At 45.7% G+C, this 17,929-nt stretch overlaps 1 protein-coding gene across 1 annotated transcript in view; it reads right to left on the bottom strand.

Moving 5' to 3' along the window:
- Nucleotides 1-13,717: 13,717 nt before the first annotated feature.
- The window catches only part of LOC119185559 (glucose 1-dehydrogenase-like), a 56,985-nt gene continuing 52,773 nt past the window's right edge, over nt 13,718-17,929 (bottom strand). The window contains exons 8-9 of the mRNA XM_075890481.1: nt 15,469-15,532; nt 13,718-14,029 (exon numbers count right to left, since the gene is read on the bottom strand). Of these exons, the coding sequence (XP_075746596.1) occupies nt 13,829-14,029; nt 15,469-15,532 (265 nt within the window). The 3' untranslated portion in view covers nt 13,718-13,828. The remainder of the gene's footprint in view (nt 14,030-15,468; nt 15,533-17,929) is intronic.

Here is a 17,929-nt window from a genome sequence, read left to right as displayed (position 1 = left end):
GAATTCACCTAGACTTGAAGAAGGAACGACAGAAACTGATACGCAAGAAGCCAATCAATCAGCTAGCACTGAGAGGGAAAGTACAGGAATTCAGAGTGTCGCTGCAGAACAGGTATTCGGCTCTTAGTGAGGAAACCAACCTTAGCGTAGATACAATGAATAATAATCTGACGAGTATCATTACGGAGTGTGCAGTGGAAGTTGGAGGCCGGGTAGTTAGACAGGACACTGGCAAGCTTTCCCAAGAAACGAAGAACCTAATTAAGAAGCGTCAAATCATGAAAGTGTCAAGTACAACAGACAAAATAGAACTGGCAGAGCTTTCGAAGTTGATTAATAGACGTAAGGTATGCGATGTAAGAAGGTATAACATGGAGAGAATTGAACACGCTCTGAAAAACGGAGGAAGTGTCAAAGCATTGAAGAGGAAACTTGGGATAGGCAAAAGTCGGATGTATGCACTAAGGGACAAAGAAAGCAAAATAACTACCAATATGGATAGGATAGTTAAAATAGCGGAGGAGTTTTACAGAGATCTGTACAGTAGCCGAGACAACCACGACCTTAATAATATAAGAACTAGCAGTAACCCAGATTACACCCCACCAGTAATGATAGAAGAAGTCAGAAAAGCTTTGGAGAGCATGCAAAAGGGCAAAGCTGCTGGTGAGGATCAGGTAACATCAGATTTGCTGAAAGATGGAGGACAGATTGTGTTAGAAAAACTAGCCACCCTGTTTACGAGGTATCTCCTGACGGGAAGAGTACCAGAGTCTTGGAAGAACGCTAACATCATCTTAATACATAAGAAAGGAGATGACAAGGACTTGAAGAATTACAGGCCGATCAGCTTGTTCTCTGTAGTATACAAGCTATTTACAAAGGTAATTGCTAACAAAGTAAAGAAAACATTAGAATTCAATCAACCAAAGGAACAAGCAGGATTTCGAACAGGCTACTCAACAATTGACCACATTCATACTATCGATCAGGTAATAGAGAAATGCTCAGAGTATAACCAACCACTATACATAGCCTTCATAGATTACGAGAAGGCGTTTGATTCAGTAGAAATATCAGCCGTCATGCAAACACTGCGGAATCAGGGCGTAGATGAAGTATATATAAACATTCTGGAAGAAATCTACAGGGGATCAACTGCTACCATAGTGCTTCTTAAAGAAAGCAACAGAATACCAATCAAGAAGGGTGTAAGGCAGGGGGACACAATTTCCCCAATGCTATTTACCGCGTGCTTACACGAGGTTTTCAGAAGCCTAGAATGGGAGCAGTTAGGGATAAGAGTCAATGGAGAATACCTTAGTAACCTGCGCTTCGCCGATGACATTGCATTGCTGAGTAACTCGGGGGACGAATTGCAACTCATGATTACGGAGTTAGACAATGAGAGCAGAAAGGTGGGTCTTAAAATTAATCTGCAGAAAACGAAAGTAATGTACAACAACCTCGGCAAGGAACAGCGCTTCGAGATGGGTAATAGTGCACTTGAAGTTGTAAAAGACTATGTCTACTTAGGGCAGGTAATAACCGCAGAGCCTAACCACGAGATTGAAGTAACTAGAAGAATAAGAATGGGGTGGAGCACATTCGGCAAGCACTCTCAAATTATGACAGGTAGATTGCCACTATCCCTCAAGGGGAAGGTATATAACAGCTGTATCTTGCCGGTACTTAGCTACGGAGCAGAAACCTGGAGACTTACAAAGAGGGTTCAGCTTAAATTGAGGACGACGCAGCGAGCAATGGAAAGAAAAATGGTAGGTGTAACCTTAAGAGACAAGAAGAGAGCAGAGTGGATTAGGGAACAAACGGGGGTTAAGGATATCATAGCTGAAATCAAGATGAAGAAATGGACATGGGCAGGGCATGTAGCGCGTAGACAGGATAACCGCTGGTCATTAAGGGTAACTGACTGGATTCCCAGAGAAGGGAAGCGGGTTAGGGGGAGACAGAAGGTTAGGTGGGCAGATGAGATTAAGAAATTTGCGGGTATAAATTGGCAGCAGCAAGCACAGGACCGGGTTAACTGGCGGAACATGGGAGAGGCCTTTGTCCTGCAGTGGACGTAGTCAGGCTGATGATGATGATGATGAAGACTGAAGGCATGAGCAACTTGCACAATCAGCGTGGTCAAATTGAATTTTGTAGGAAACAGAACGAGATGCCGGATGTCAGGACTGGCGTTGTGGAGCCTGCCACCAACACGGAGGAGTCAATTTGTACCCAGAAAAAATGCCAGGTGAAGGACCGATGACGCTGACGGTAGCTTTTTCTGTTCCTCGAGAATTCGTATTTCGTCTCCGAAATACTAGTCTTGCACGAGTCGAAGTCAATAACTCTCAGCCTCTTCAAGTTCCAAAGCCGTGAGCGTTCCACTGCGGGGAGGGCTCCTTCTCGAAGCGTTGTGGACGAATCGCTGCACAAAAGCAGTAACGCGCAAACGCCTATTCAGCTAGCTGAAATCTTCCGCACACACAGTTGAAGTCCTCGATGAAACAATGGGTGTACAGATCGTCGTGGCTGTCTCAAAGAGAGGCTCAATGTCTCTGTCGTTCGGAAGGTCATCCAGCTTGAAACTAGAAATCAGTCCTGGCTTCGAGAGCCAAGGGGGACCGTCCCATCATTTATCCGACTCCAAAAACACCTTTGTGGAGACGCCGTCGGTGAGTAGATCGGCAGCATTCTTGCTGCTGCTGCAATGCGCCCAGCTGTCGGGCTTGGTGAGCTTCCATATCTCGGCCACACGAATGCTGATGAAAAGATCTCAATTCCTTGTTTTACCTCGGATACAGTGAAGGGTGACGAAGAAGTTGGTCCAAACGTGACCGGATGCCTGCCGGTGAGTTGGCACGGACTGTACGTATTTAGCTAGCTGTCCTCCAATAACGCAGAATATCAGCTCCAGTCGACGCAGGGACATAGACTTGAGGGGAGCGACGAGACTTCAGCTTATGAGCAATCATGTGACGCATGCCCTGTCGGCAGAAGCGCCCGAACATGGATGCACGCTCCACAAGCCTTGGGACTGGCATCGGTAAATATATGCGGTTCAAATGCCAGCTCTACGCTGCTGTCGTGCTGAAACATGTAGCGAGGTATCTGTGCCTGGACATCTGGCAACTTGGCACACCACGCGTTCCATGCTGCTTGTACCTCATCTGACAGCATGCCATTCCAAGAGTACTTCCGCTTCCACAAGTCTCTGAAAATCAGCTTCCTTTTCACGGTGAATGCGGAAAGGCAACCAATCGAATCATAAACTCCGGCCACTGCTTGAAGGATCGTGCGATTGGAGGCCGGTCTCATTGCGGCAAAGGATACTGTGGTCGCGCACTGTCAACGCGATCGTATCACCTTTACATTCCCACGGCACGCCAAAAACCTTCTTGAGATGGTCATCTCCTGCTTCCATATCAATAGCCACGTTATCTTGCAGAAACTGCTGCTTTAGCAGGTCGGAGTTGATGCCCATTTCCGTAACTCCGTGCATGCTTCAGTGAAAATAGCGCGTGTTTTCTTGTACACAGTCAAGACTTATTCCACAGTAGACACACTAAATATGAGGTCATTTACGTTAAATGCCTTCTTCAGGAGGACCACTGGCACGGGAAATTTTTACCAACACAACAGAAAAAGACGGAGTAGCGTGGCGGCAAGCAGAAAAGGACTTGATGCTGCTCCGAAAGGAACCCAAGTCATCCGCCATGCGACAATGGGTGGGCTAGATCTTCCTTGTTTGGCAGTTTCTGAGCCCGTAGAAAACGTAAGATACCGCAGTCTTCTGGTCGAATGAACTCGCATTTGCTAATAGGCTTCTCTATATCTGCCGCAAGAATCACCGGGTAGTAACAAAAGGACAACAATAGTTGCACCATGTTAACACCAAGCTTTACCTCTTTCGACAAAACTTAATTCAGGCACGGTTTTCCGACGACAAGAGACGACGCGTCAAAGACGACCCGGAGCTTGGTGGTCGCTGCACCTCGGCTGATCAAAGCATGATGTCGCATATAATGAATATTAGGGCCTGGAATCTGCTCCTCGTCAACTCTTTCTGCATGATTATCCTTGAAATAAGTAGTGATGGCTTCGTCGTACTGCTTCAGCACTGGCCAGTTCCCGCGGATTTCATGGCACCAAATGATAAAACAAGGACCCATGATCGTGGAGATGGACCCTTCTTTACTGAACAAAGGGAAGGAAGGAAGGAAGGAAGGAAGAAAGGAAAAAAGGAAGCAAGGAAGGGTGGGAGGGAGAGAGGAAGGAAGGAAGGAAGGGAGGGAGGGGGAGGATCTGAAAACTGTGGCACACACGCACGCTGGGGGATTGGCTAAGAACCGGGTAGCTCTGAAGAAATACTGTTAATTTGCCGGCTCACATTTTTTAAAGTATTAAAAAAGGGCAAAAATAAATGAGAAACAGACAATTAGACATAACGGATATAGAAAATGAAGCAGATGGTTTCACCAACAATAAATATTTGAATAAATAAAGCAATTTGGAAAAGTTTAATTTTGGAGTAATTATAGGTTCTACAGTCCACATTTTTTTGAAGTTTTAATAAACTCCTTTAAGGCATCGGCAACTTTCCCGTCAGAGAACCCTAGGGACAAAGCCCCCAAGGAAAGTACATTTGGAGTGGTCAACTCCAATTCTGCGAGACGAAAGACGGAATCTAATGGGATTTTGCGCAATGCAGCGTGTTTTTTACAATATACCAGATAATGATCTGATGTCTCAGGGACTCCACAAAAGCAACAATTAGGAGAAGCAGTCAGACCAGCTCTCTGAAAATAAAAATTGAGATATATAGTGTGACGCCTCGGCCTTGTGATTGCGATTTCAACTGCACGCGTGTCACATATTTTACTGTTCCAACGATGATTAGGTGTTGAAATTCCATTTTGTTTATTACGGGTAACAAAGAAAATGCTTCTAACATCACTTTTCTTCTAAATCTAGCCCCTAAAGCAAATTTAGATGCTGGAAGTGTGTGGATAACCGGGTAATTTTATGATGACTCAGATAATGCATCCACCATTTCATTGAGGAAAATTTCCTTATGCGCTGGTACCCAAACCAATTTAACCAACTGTATACACGGTGGAACTAGTTATTTCAAAGTACTCCGCGCGTGGGAGTTCTCACTTGCAGTGAGAGAAGAACATACCGACAGCGAATCAGTGAAAATTATAGCCGAACTAGTTGGTGCAATTATTTTGCGGAGAGCTGAAATTATGTTTAAAAAATCTGCTACAAGAATGGCTACAAAATCTGGAATGCGTAGAAAAAAATGACCAATCTAGAATAGGGGAGAACATCCTTATTTCACATTTTTCTTTATTTTGTGAAGCATCTGTCGCAACGCCTGTCCTTATTGGGGAAGGAACCATACAATCACACACAATAGAATTTAAAATGCGGTCTCACATTGCTTCCACTTGTTTGTGGAAAAATATCACCAAACTGTATTCTGACAGAGCTGTTGCTATCACTGATCGGAGATACGGCACTTATTTGGACACTTAAATTGTCAAAAAAACTCTGTAAATGAAGAACTTGAGGCGTGTAAAATCTTGGCCAATATGGTCCAAAGGACAACTCAGGCTGGAAGATTAAAGCTCTTTTGGAATGCCTTGTTGGGGATTCATAGAGCTTTAAAAACATTGTATTGCCAACAATTTGAAACGTCAATCAAGTGATGGGAGTCTGGCTTCCATATAAGAGACTTTAATTGTTACAAATTTAGGAAGACCTAAACACAGGCGCAAAGCTTGCCTCTAAAGCCTTAAAAGCGGGCGAAGCTAATAAGCAGGAGTGCCAGCGTATAATACGCATCCAAATTCCAGGACCGGCCGAACGTACATGCCGTATATTGTACTATACAAACTATACAAACTATTACTATAAGTGGTACTATACAAACTATTTACTTAATATTACTATACCCTGGTACTATACAAACTATTTATTTGGGGCAAACCTGTGCCCGTAAACTCAAAACTAAATGGTCCGCCAAAATGTTCCTTGCTTGCTGTCTCCAACTTCATCGGTCTCTTCCTCTTCACCTCGAGTCTCGTGCCGGTCCCGTGGCGTAGCATCGTGGCGCGTGCAGGACAGCGTTCCACGGCGTGGCTTTCTTGCTACTTCTGTGGCGGCTTTTAGAACGCAAATTGTCGCACGCGTCTTCTGCGAACGTCGAACTGTGGCAATATTGATAAAGGCGTTTGCCTTCGCATGCCAAATTCGCTTTGACTAATCTTGCGTAATAAACCGACCACACGAACACCATTTACTGATATGTATTCGATGTGTTCCTTCCAGACATGGAGCGAGCGTATAGGCACCCGGCATTGCAGTTTACGAGATCTGATGACAGCGCCAGAACACATGGCCTACCGAGTAGGCGCAGCAAAACTGAGTCTTCCAATGCGTAGCCTAGCGAGTACACGCAGCAAAACCGAACTTGCACGTGCATATCATTTTTTTAGTTGTGAGCAAGGGAGTCACGGATGATTATGTAGGCGCCCAGGAAGCGTTCTTTGGAAATGCGCCAAAAAAGGCACTGACACTTCAGCGTGCCACTGTGTTCAGCGAGCGTTCCATTTTTTTAGTATTCCTAGCGGTCGGTACCAACAATGCTGATGGGGTCCAAAGAGCTTCGTCGCGCCCTCTGGTTCACTGTCGGGTGCCTATAGCTGTTTCTACACTCTAAGGCTAAAGGGTGTTGAAAGGGTGTGTAGTTCGTCCTTTTGGGGACTAATGGGGCTGCCACAACCATTATACCTTTAAGGACTAACGGCACGGGGTCTAACAGTTAGTCCCCTCAAGGGACTAACATTTAGTGCTCACATTTACACCTTGGTGAGTAACCGTTAGTCCTACAGTTCACCCCAAAGGATTAACATTTAGTCCTCGCTTTTGCACCTTATAAAGCAACTGTTAATCCCCACATTTACACGTCACCGGGCAACCGTTAGTGCTTACTGTTGCACTTCGCCGGACGAATGGCTGATCCACTCAAATACTCCAATCGGATGAACTTTTTGTCGCCAGTTCAAGCATTGTTTTTTTTTGTTTATTTTCCGCCAGGCCTAATACTTCTTTCGCCTGTTTTTCTGCACAGTGAGCAAGAAATTCCGCAGAAAAGAACGCGCGAAAAAGTAGTTAGCCACCTATGTGTAACTGCTTTCACAGTCACGGCAACAACGAAAGACAAAAGTGAGACTTCGAAATCTTTTATTTTTCTACATACACATGAAGTTTCCCCATTCTTTTAAGGGAATTCATGGTGAAGTGTACAAGTCCAGTGTCGTCGCCAAATCTCGTTCACTCCTTGGGGAGCTCCTCCGACCAAGCGATAGAAGACAGGCACTGAAGACGCCAGCGCACGCAGCCTCCTGCCTGTTGTGTTGCCACGGCTGCACGTACAATAATAAAGTAAAAATAGTTTGGCACACGTCACAGAAGATGAAGATGCACGCATGAGACAAGCACGCGCACGTTAATATAAAAACAAGGGTTAAAATATGACGCACAAATAACTTTACCTTCACATCTCGCACATTCTTTCTGAAGCTGCTCTGACGAAAGAGATGGATGACGGGCATTGCAGACGCCAACACACACTCTTCAGCATGGTGTGTGCCCACGGCTGCACAACAAGTATGTAAAATAGTGAGTCAGACATGACAGAGGATGAATACAAATGCATATGAGAAATACGTGATAGGTGAAATGAAAACATATGTGAGATATGATATGCTAATAATTTCACCGTGATGTCACACATCGTCAAAAACTCATTTCTATCCCCGTAGCGCGACAGTTTAGGAGCGGCGGCCGCCGTCACAACTCCGTGAACCACCGTGCCACTAGCAAGTCGGCGAGTCCTAAGCGAGCGACGTCGTTCAGCTCGAGCAAGTGAACGCGAGACCAAACAGGGCTCTGCACGCGAAGTGTCTGCCGCCGGCGAACTTCGAAGAGGTGAGCGAGCGTACGTTTGGCCGCCGCCACGAACAGCGCCGAGCTGGTTTGGAGCTAGCGTCGGAGAAATCGACGGTAATGCGGCCCTTTTCCACAAACTCGAGCAAGGTCAGCGCGCAAATGCGAGTCCGCCACCGCGGCCAACGGAGTGCGCCGAGCTGCTTGCAACCGACTGACGGGGGAGCCCACTGTAATGGCGACCAATTTTCAGTGAGTTCCGACGCTAGCGAAAGCCCCGCTAGCCCGTGCTGGTGCACTTACAGCGCGCGACATACTCCAACCAAGCTCTTTACGAGAACCCGCAACGTGTTTTCGACGACTCCCAACACAGCGACAAGGTCTCAGCCCAATATCGTCAGCACGCAGCTCATGGCGGCGGCGAAGACAGGCGAGCACTCGATAAGCGAGCGTACGGGAGGCTTACGGCAATGGCGGCCAATTTCCAGGCAGTCGCGAAGCAGAGGCGAACTGCAGACGCCGAAGCTGACCTTCGCGATGCATTTCGTGCGTGCGATATACAACACTACCGAGCCCGTTGCCGGCAAGCACGATCCGTATCGCACACGCGAAATGTAGAGTAGAATAAAGAATGATAACCTACTTGCCTTAGAATCCAGCGCTGTTTTCTGCCCAGAGTCGGACTGAAGTATATATCCGATAGGCCTGTTCTTCTTGGACGCCATATTGGCCTTCCCGACTGTTGCTGTCGTGTGTTGGTCGTGACTATCTTGAAGCCAGACATATACAGCGCGGCGTGGTGACCTGTCGAGGCTTGCTCCAGACTTCATGGGTGCAGCGAAACGCTCAAGCAGCAGCCCACGCTCATCCAGGCGTACACACAAGCGCCACGTCGTATTTCTTAGATCGTCGAATACAGGCGACCATGGTCGCGACGCTGCGCACCCGCCGCCGGCAAAATACGGGGAAAGACTGAGCCAGCAGAGGAGGAGAAGGACATGTGTTCTGTGGAGAAGGAGGACTGGTCACCTTGGCAACGCTTTTCGCGCTGCCTCCAATGCTCGGGCGGTTCATCTCTAGTGGAGAGTAAGTGGTTTCGCGCCGCACGCTTCCCTCTGTGCTTGCTCGTCAACGGTCTATCCGTTCATCGCGCGCACCTATTGGGCTCCGTTACTCCTTTTTCGCGTAATTTTGCCTTAGAGTGTAGTCAGCTCGCCAGGGTGGCGCGTCGTGTAAATTTTAGGCGGGCATGTGGAAAGCGTAGGTGCGCCACCTTGGCAGCGCTGGCTTCCCATTAGCTTTAATTCCCTTTATAACATGGTGGTGACATCGCTCAACCAAGCTCAAGATTTTATTATTTTTAATATTATCGTCATCATAACTATCGTCATCATTACAACGTTTACTCCTTAACTTGTCTAGCTGAATAAAGGTTTATTTTTATATGCTGTAAAATGAGCAGAGTGAACGTTCTCTGCTTCACGGCGTTTCTCACCGTCTCGGCTAGCTTGCGCGGCGCTTCTTGTGTAAAAATTCCATACCTTCACACTGTTTTTCTTTACAATGCTGTACTGACTCCCATGTGCTCGTACTATAGTGACCTAGCTTACACCCTCAAATTGGCACTACTTTTCCACCTCTGCTATTCTAGGCTGTCCCTCTCACCTATGCTTGCTTATGCTGTTGTTTCCTTCTCTCTAGGCGCTTCCCCTTCTCGCTGTTTAATGGTGCTGGAACCGACATGTCTGTTGACTGACAAGGTTCGATTATAAGAGTTCAGCAGTAAAATCATCCTGGCACTTGGTCCACACAACCGATGTTTGTCGCCAGAAAATGCAGAATTTTGAAGACTATGCTGATAAGCTTGCGCTCGAACGAAGCTATTCCTTCGTATAAATGTTGTGAAGACTGCATTTTTACTGGTAATATTGTTTGTGCATTTTTTCAAGATTCGAGAGCCAATTTGCTAAGCTGGACATCCCCTAGGCCAACCTGATATCACTCTCTGACTATACAGCTCTGTAATGCTCTACGGCTCTGCTACGTTCGCCTCCAATAATAAGTCACCAAGTATGCTCAAGAATAATGGTGGGAAGCTTGAGGAAGTTTACACAAAAGAATATCTGAACAACATGGACAATTTACGTATCGAACCCTATACAGGAATACTTAGTAACAACAGTCTTCGTGATTTTTAAATAGAAATACAGCATGAACATAAATAAGCTTTTACAGTGGTCTGCATGAGTCATGCATATTTATTCTGAGAGCAACAGTTTGGTAGCACACAGATTGCAAAATATTCAATGGCAGACGAGAGCCAATGCACCAACTCTTACTTCTAAAAAAATCAGCAGATCTCACGCAAGTGGGAATCTATTTCATACGAAGCATATACCTGTGCCACATTTATTATTATTTTTGTTTGCTTTGAGCAAAGCGCTACCACGTCGATTGAGAATACTGTAAGTTTAGTTGTGCTCATATCGCGGGCTTGCCAGGCATTTCGAGTACACTGACGGGCGAAGGGTAGCTCATGGTCCAGCGTAACGTTGCCACTCACTTTAAAGCACAGGAACAAGATATATTGCAACGAATGGTGAGGCCACACGCGCACTTTCGATCGCGATCAGCGCCACTGAGAATATGGTTTCGTGGTCGCGATCAAAACTGGTCGTTGCTGGATGGTCCAAACTAATCTGTATGACATTTGCCGCAAACGTTCGGCGAAAAGGTTGGGGGACTCTTAACCTTTTGAGACGCTATGTACACAGTTGTGTAAACCACTAGTTGCTTTTAATCGTATCAAGTAGAGGCTAAGACAGAGCAAGAGATATTGTACATTAGATATATTGAACCTCCTGTGTAATAAATTTGTCTTCTTTAGTGTTAATTTTGCAGTGTACTGATACATGTGATTACTTTTCTGTAGGTACTACCACGTTCTACGAGTCGTTCTGCGTGCCACTTTCTGCAAGCAATGTGGAGAGCAGAAATTTTTCTTGCTCACAATAGACATCGCCTTGCTCACAACTTCCCCAGCTAGGTCTCACTACACCTGCGAATCGTCGCCATGTTGAATGCCTAAAATATCTGCACATTTCAATCAATGCTTTTCGCTTCAGCACTCTCGAATCATATCTGAAATTTTCCAAGTCCCCTTCTACGGAGAGTGACCACGCCTTTAGCATCGCAACTTTTTCACACACGCTGACAAGTTCAAATACAACTTTTTTTTCTTCTTCAACTATAGTAGCCTGAAATTCGCTGCCCGGAAGTGTTGGTTCTCTACCCCTTGAAGAATTTCTGGAAATCTGTTGAGGAATGTTCAGTTGTGTTCTTGTTTTTTTATCCCACTACTGCAATAGCCTGGTTGAGGCTGCAATACCTATGAATAAATTAATGAAATAAACAAGATTAGAGAAACAAAATTGCGGTTCACTATGGCACGCAAAGACATGGCTCATGTTCCTCGTTCCCACATACATCGACTGAAAAAAAGAAAGTAGATATATTTCACCTTCAAAATGTTGTTGGTGAATGCGCAAGGGACGCAGTGACGTCTCGTTGCCACCGTCGGCATTTTTCGCTCACAGAAAACTCTTTCAATGGCAGCAGTGGTTTTTCTGCTGCACGAGCTCGTTAGGGCTGTCGCATTACGATTTACTTGCTTTATTGGGCCGATATACTATGAATCACCCGTGGTGCGTGCACGTATACCACGAAACATGCTTAGTGTGTTTGTGCCGCGGGTGACTGTTCTAAAAGGTTTTAGGGGCGAAGCTCCTTAAGGCGTGGGTCTGTCCATTCGTTGTATGTATGTAATAGAACGCAGCCACTGGTAGCACATACCAGCTCTAGAGCGGGTATGAGTCACAGGGGGTGCGAGATGGAAGATGGCGGTACATGGAATGTTCAATAGAAGAATGCACGGACGGCACAGACTAGCAGACAGATGGACGGATGGATAGAGGTGTGGACGTACAGACAGATGAACGCACAAACAGACAGAGAGATGGAGAGACGGACTTACGGACGGATGCACGGACAGACGGACGGACGCTAGAACGAACGCACAGATGCTCGCGCGGACGGACGGAAGCATGGACGGGTTGATGGACGACTTGTAGTTGATGATGCTTGTAGTTGATAAATCTAAAACTTGATGGCGGTACTTGTAGTTTATGATGAAAGATGCGAGATGTTATAATATGAATAGTGCCACATATGGCACGTGTCATTAGTTGAAGGCAATAGTGCGGCGATATACGCAAGGGGGAGCATTGTAATAAAATTCGCTCGCTGTTGGCGCGTGCTCGGAGTCGACGGAAGGTAGTAGTGGTAGTGGTTAGAAGAGGAACAAGGCACTTAATTGTTGCTACCCGCGGGAAGCACGAACTAAATACGGTAGATTCACGGTTTAGCGATTATTTCCTTCAGAGCTTCGCCCACTCGTGATCACTAATCGCGTGGATATGCTCTGATTTTTATAAAGAGTGTAGTATTCAAAACAAGCTGAAATTATTCATTAGAAATAGTCGCTGTGTACCCATGTGATAATTTATCTCGCGAATCCAGCACCTTTATTTGAGCACCAAGCAGATACACTGAGCGCATACACAAACATGTCTGGGACGATCTTTCATGCGTCGTATACCCGAACACGGCACACTGCTGTAAGGAAACAAGCATAATTCTCGCCCTGTCTACATAATATGAGAACGGTCACTCCCTATTCTCCCTGTGATGATTATAATTAGACACGACCTGCTTGCATGCTCAAAACGTTCGCTCACCCCATACAATTCTGCAGCATACTTCAAATTGTGCTCAAAAGATTTGTAACGCTCCTACCAATCAGTACCACTCGGACAGCATGAAACACGGCTCTCGTAAGAGCGACATCAAATATTATGGCTACTACATTCGCCCCATCATCAGATTTGATGAAAACATCAAAACATCGATCGCTCGAAGATTATTTAAAAGGGGACGCAGTTCAACAGTCGTGTTGAAGGTACTCCGGCCAGCCGGAGCAAAAACGTTCCCCGGAGAACTGGAGCGAAAATTGCTCCGAATAGGGGAGATGCTAGAGTACAGATGTTTTACTTCAACCTCGGAGAGTTTTTTTTTACATTATGTAGTTCAAAGTTGGCAGGGTGTATAGAATGGAAGGCAATGGCGAAGAAACAAAAATCACAGCATATCCACGAGGGGAATGATAATGAGTGGGTTGAAGTGGACGAATGGACAGACGGACGCATGGACAGAACGACAGACACTTCGCCCCACTCATCATCACTCCGTAATTATGCTGTGACTTTGTTATTGACATGCAATGCAATGGAACTGTCTACGACGACTGCTATGACACGGGACATCTGACCTACGGCGTAAGGGGCTCCGGCCCTAGAAGGAGAGCCCGGCGAACAAGCGAATGCAGAAAAGTGCTGCGTTCCACGCTCACAGGTTACACTCGATTAAAGGGGTTACTTTTTCTTTCATTTCATGGAACTAGCGCTGCTTTTCATTGTAGCGCCAATTTGAGAATCTCCCATACGAGCCGCAGAAGCAGGATATAAGGAGAAGGGTGCAGGCGGTCGCCATGCGTCTAGACTATGTCTAGACTGAACGTCGCCGTTCAGTGACGACCATGGGCTGGTTACAGGTGGTGGTATGGGAGACCGTGGCATGCACCTTATAAATTACACTTTTACAAAAACTTGCCCAAGCTACAACAGTATTTGCGCCGTTTCTGCCATTTTCTCGTCATGATTTTATTTGCAATGAGCAGTTCTGTTCTTTATATTTCGAATTTAGTATACCATCCGGCATCGCCATTGCAGTCTTCATGTGTGGTTCATCAAGCATCGTTCGCGGCTGACACCACCTGTGGCACGCTTGAAAGAGCGGAGAGCAGAAGCATGCCTCCGTCGACAGGCATGGTGATTCCCGTGACGAAGGAGGCATCGTCGGATGCCAGGAAGGCGATGCAGCGTGCCACCTCTTCCGGCATTCCGATACGGCCCAGCGCGTGTGCTGCGCCGGCAATTTTCTGCATCGCCTGTGTGAATTCGAAAACACGTTAAAAATGTGCCTAAACTGTGAATAGTTAGCAGTTCCTTGACATGGAAATAAACTCAGAACTGTACTACTTCGGCCACAGCTGCGCTTCACACCGAAATCAGTACGGGTGTTTTAGTAACGCTGCTGTGCCTTATCTAATAGCAGGCAACCAGGCACACCTATAGCAACTACAAGGAGCACACTAAATCGGAGAAATATTTTTGAGTGCCTTATAAAAGGGTAATTGGTTTGCGAGCATTACATGTGCCACTGTTCACATGACGATGAACTCTAGAATTAGAAATGTTGTTTCTAAGCAGGCTTTCGATAATATTATTTCTTGGGTTTTCCGTAACAACACTTCTATGTGATGATAAGGGACGATGTCATGGAGAGTTTCGATAATTTTGGCGACTTAGTGTCAGTTATCCTTATGTTGAATCTATAGGTGCATGAGCCTCTAGCGTATCGCATGCAGCTAAGTGCTGCCACTATTCGATGCCACACTTCAACAGGCCAGTCAAAGCAAACTTGTGCTTCTCACATTAACCGTTGTATTCACAAGCGCAGTTTGCATAGCCAGCTTTCCAACTGGAAAGTGCTTCCGCTACTGCACAACGCCTTGTCTCGGTGGCCTAGTGGCTAAGGTACTCGGCTGCTGACCTGCAGGTCGCAGGATTGAATCCAGGCTACGACGGCTGCATTTTCAATAGAGGTGAAAATTCTCCAAGTCCGTGTGCTCAGACTCAGGTACACGTTACCCACCAGTTGGTCAAAGTTTCCGGAGCCCTCCACTACGGTTTCTCTCATTTATATGGTGGTTTTGGGACCTTGAATCCTACGTATCAATCAATCAGCGACTGTACGAAGGCGTGTTCAGCCCAAATCAATTGTACATAATGCCTTAGAAGTTCCCTCCGAGTACCCCACTTTTATGAAGAATAGTTATGGTTTTTGATGTATTGGGTACCATAAAAGTGCGCTTGTACTAGTTGCCCGAGCAGTTTTAAAAAGAACCCCTGGAAAGGCTGCTCTTGAAGTTTGCGTTTTGACTGTGCTGCGGGTGAGTGGCTATGCTTCAAGTAAGTAAACCTGAAGCTTCGAGCGCTTATTCCGTAAAAGCAATTTAAATAGCATTAACAATATGCAATAAATAATAATTACAGCTGCGCTGCGAAGGTAAAGATGGCTGAATCAGCTCGCATCATTTAATTTCTTTCTAACTCTCCTATATATAATCTGTTGTTTGACCTGCACACGCTGAATTTCGACATGTGAAGAACAAAAGTGGCACCAGTTTGCACTTATTAAAAGTAAGCGAGAACTCAAGAAGCAAATCTTTTTAAATTTGCTCCTAAAGCGGAGAAGTTAAGCTTTACGTGACCAGTTGCATGCTGTATGCGAATATTTCGAGAAGCTGCTTCGTAATGTACGCACCTCTGCGTGCTGCTCCATGCTCACGGCTGGGTCCTTTATGATAGGCGTCAGTATGCAAGCAGGGCTGCATTTACAATGAATAGGTGTCACTTCACTACTGCAACAGGCGTACCACTTCGATCATATGCTATGATGCGCACCACCTTCGAAGTTGCAAGTACTGTTTGCTGACGACTGTGTTATATAATGTGTTATTAACAGCGGCGCTGACGTCTCTCTTCTTCAATCAGATGTAAACCGTGTTTGTGACTGGGCTACCACGTGGAACATGAAGTTAAACACTAACAAATTCAAGCACATGCGCGTTTCACGTCACGATACAACATTGCCCTCTTATCATCTTAATAATACTAACCTAGAATCTGTGTTATGTTACAAATACCTAGGCGTACTCATCACTTCTGATCTTTCCTGGAAGATGCATGTAACACATGTAACGAATAACGCTAATCGCACGCTGGGCTTTATACGCCGTAATTTTCATCTTTCTTCCTTTCCAGTAAAATTACTTCTGTATAAATCATTAGTACGTTCCAAAATGGAATATGCTGCATCTGTGTGGAACCCCAGCCAAGAAACACTCATTCATTAGCTTGAATTCATCCAGAGTCGGGCTGCTCGTTTTATTCTTTCTAACTATCATCGCACCTTCAGCAACAGTTCCATGAAAACAACTTTATCATTACCTCTGCTCTCACAACGTAGGGAAATATCTCGCCTCTGCCTGTTTCACAAGATATATTACCACATTTCAGTCCTTAAGAATCAATTGATAACCCCTTCTTCTTACGTATCCGCTTGCATCGACCATCGTCATAAGGTTGGCATTCTCACATGCCACACCAATCATTTTTACAATTCATTCATCTCCCATATGTCAGCAAGTTGTAATCACCTTCCCCGATCTGTAGTAGAGATGACTAATACCTCTATGTTTAAGGCTGCTATAACTAACCTGTCGCCGTAACTTTTAAGAATATAGCATTTCCACTTTTCAGTAGACCTGTTAGGCTTTGTAGTTCTTTAATACCCGTTTTTGTTCTTATAAGGTGCATTACTTTTTGTTGGTTTCCTTCACTGATCCATGTAACCACCAATTTTCCGCTTTTTCATTATGTTGTGTAACCCACTCCCCTCTGTAATGCACTCGGGCCCTGAGGGTATTGAAATAAATAAATATTATAAACACTGCCACAAATGAGAAATTATTTGGCAGATTGCACGCCTTGCGAAAATCGGCTTAAAAGAAGCAGTCGACGAGTAATTGTATATTCTACCCTTTTTTCGGCTTTGAGCCAGTACAGCAGTTGCGCGCACATCTAGGGCTTACTTAAGAACGTCGGCTGCAGGGGCGTTTAAAAAGTAATTTAGGGTATGTAGTGACGTCAGCCCTTCCGTCACGCCAGCACAATTGATGGGAAGAGCACATTGCAACGCCAATATACGTGACTTTCGTGAGCATATTCCGCCGGCTTCCAACAACTCTTGAACATAGCTTTCTTAATCATAGGACTAGAAAAGTAATGTTTATAGACTGTCATAAAAACGGAGCCAACACTTTACCCACAATTTGCATTTATCTGACGTGACGTCTGAGTCTAAACAGTTCATCTACAGTGCTTATTGCGCTGTTGAAAAATTAAATTGTAAGCATCGTAACTACATGACCTTTCGGTGACAATACATACCCCTGCATGGGGTCTTTTTACAAAACAGTTTCAATACCTGACATGGAAGTATGGCCGAAAACGCAGATTCCACGCAGAACGCCTGGGTTTCAGCTGTAACCCTGATTTTCATTCTTTGCATTCATTACATCTACACTGTCAGTGTCAGTTATAACGCTGACACGCTTAAACCCTTAACGCCTGTCGTCGCCGTTGCTAGATGTACCAACTGTCACTCACATGTGGCTGACGTGTCCGGGTGAAACGGTTTGAAGACGGACACGGCAATATAAACACTTTATTCCTTTCATCACGAGCAAGTCGCATTTGTGTAGCCCTCTCACTCTCGCATCCTAACTTCAATTTACATCAAGGTAAGGAGGTGATTGCGAGCACCCAGACGTAGGCAACTAGACAGACAGACAGACAGACAGACAGACAGACAGACAGACAGACAGACAGACAGACAGACAGACAGACAGACAGACAGACAGACAGACAGACAGACAGACGGATGGACGGACGGACGGACAGACAGACAGACAGACAGACAGACAGACAGACCGCCACGCTCACTCCTTTCACTCTCTTCTGCATTTTTCGCCGCTGCTCCCCTCTCCCAAGCCGTTTTGCCATCTCGGCCAGTGCCCTTCCTGATCTCGGGTAACATACGTTATCGCTAACGCACCGCTTGAACCACCGTCTACTTCCGGTTGCCGTGACTTTGGCCGTCCACTCCGTCAGTCGCGTTGTAGCTGCGTGCTTGTTGACGAACCATGGATGCCTTAATGAGT

The sequence above is a fragment of the Rhipicephalus microplus genome, chromosome 3, assembly GCF_043290135.1.
Source record: "Rhipicephalus microplus isolate Deutch F79 chromosome 3, USDA_Rmic, whole genome shotgun sequence".
Classification (NCBI taxonomy): Eukaryota; Metazoa; Arthropoda; class Arachnida; order Ixodida; family Ixodidae; genus Rhipicephalus; species Rhipicephalus microplus.
The sequence above is the reverse complement of the archived record's forward strand: the minus strand, read 5'-3'. Positions and strand labels throughout refer to the sequence as shown.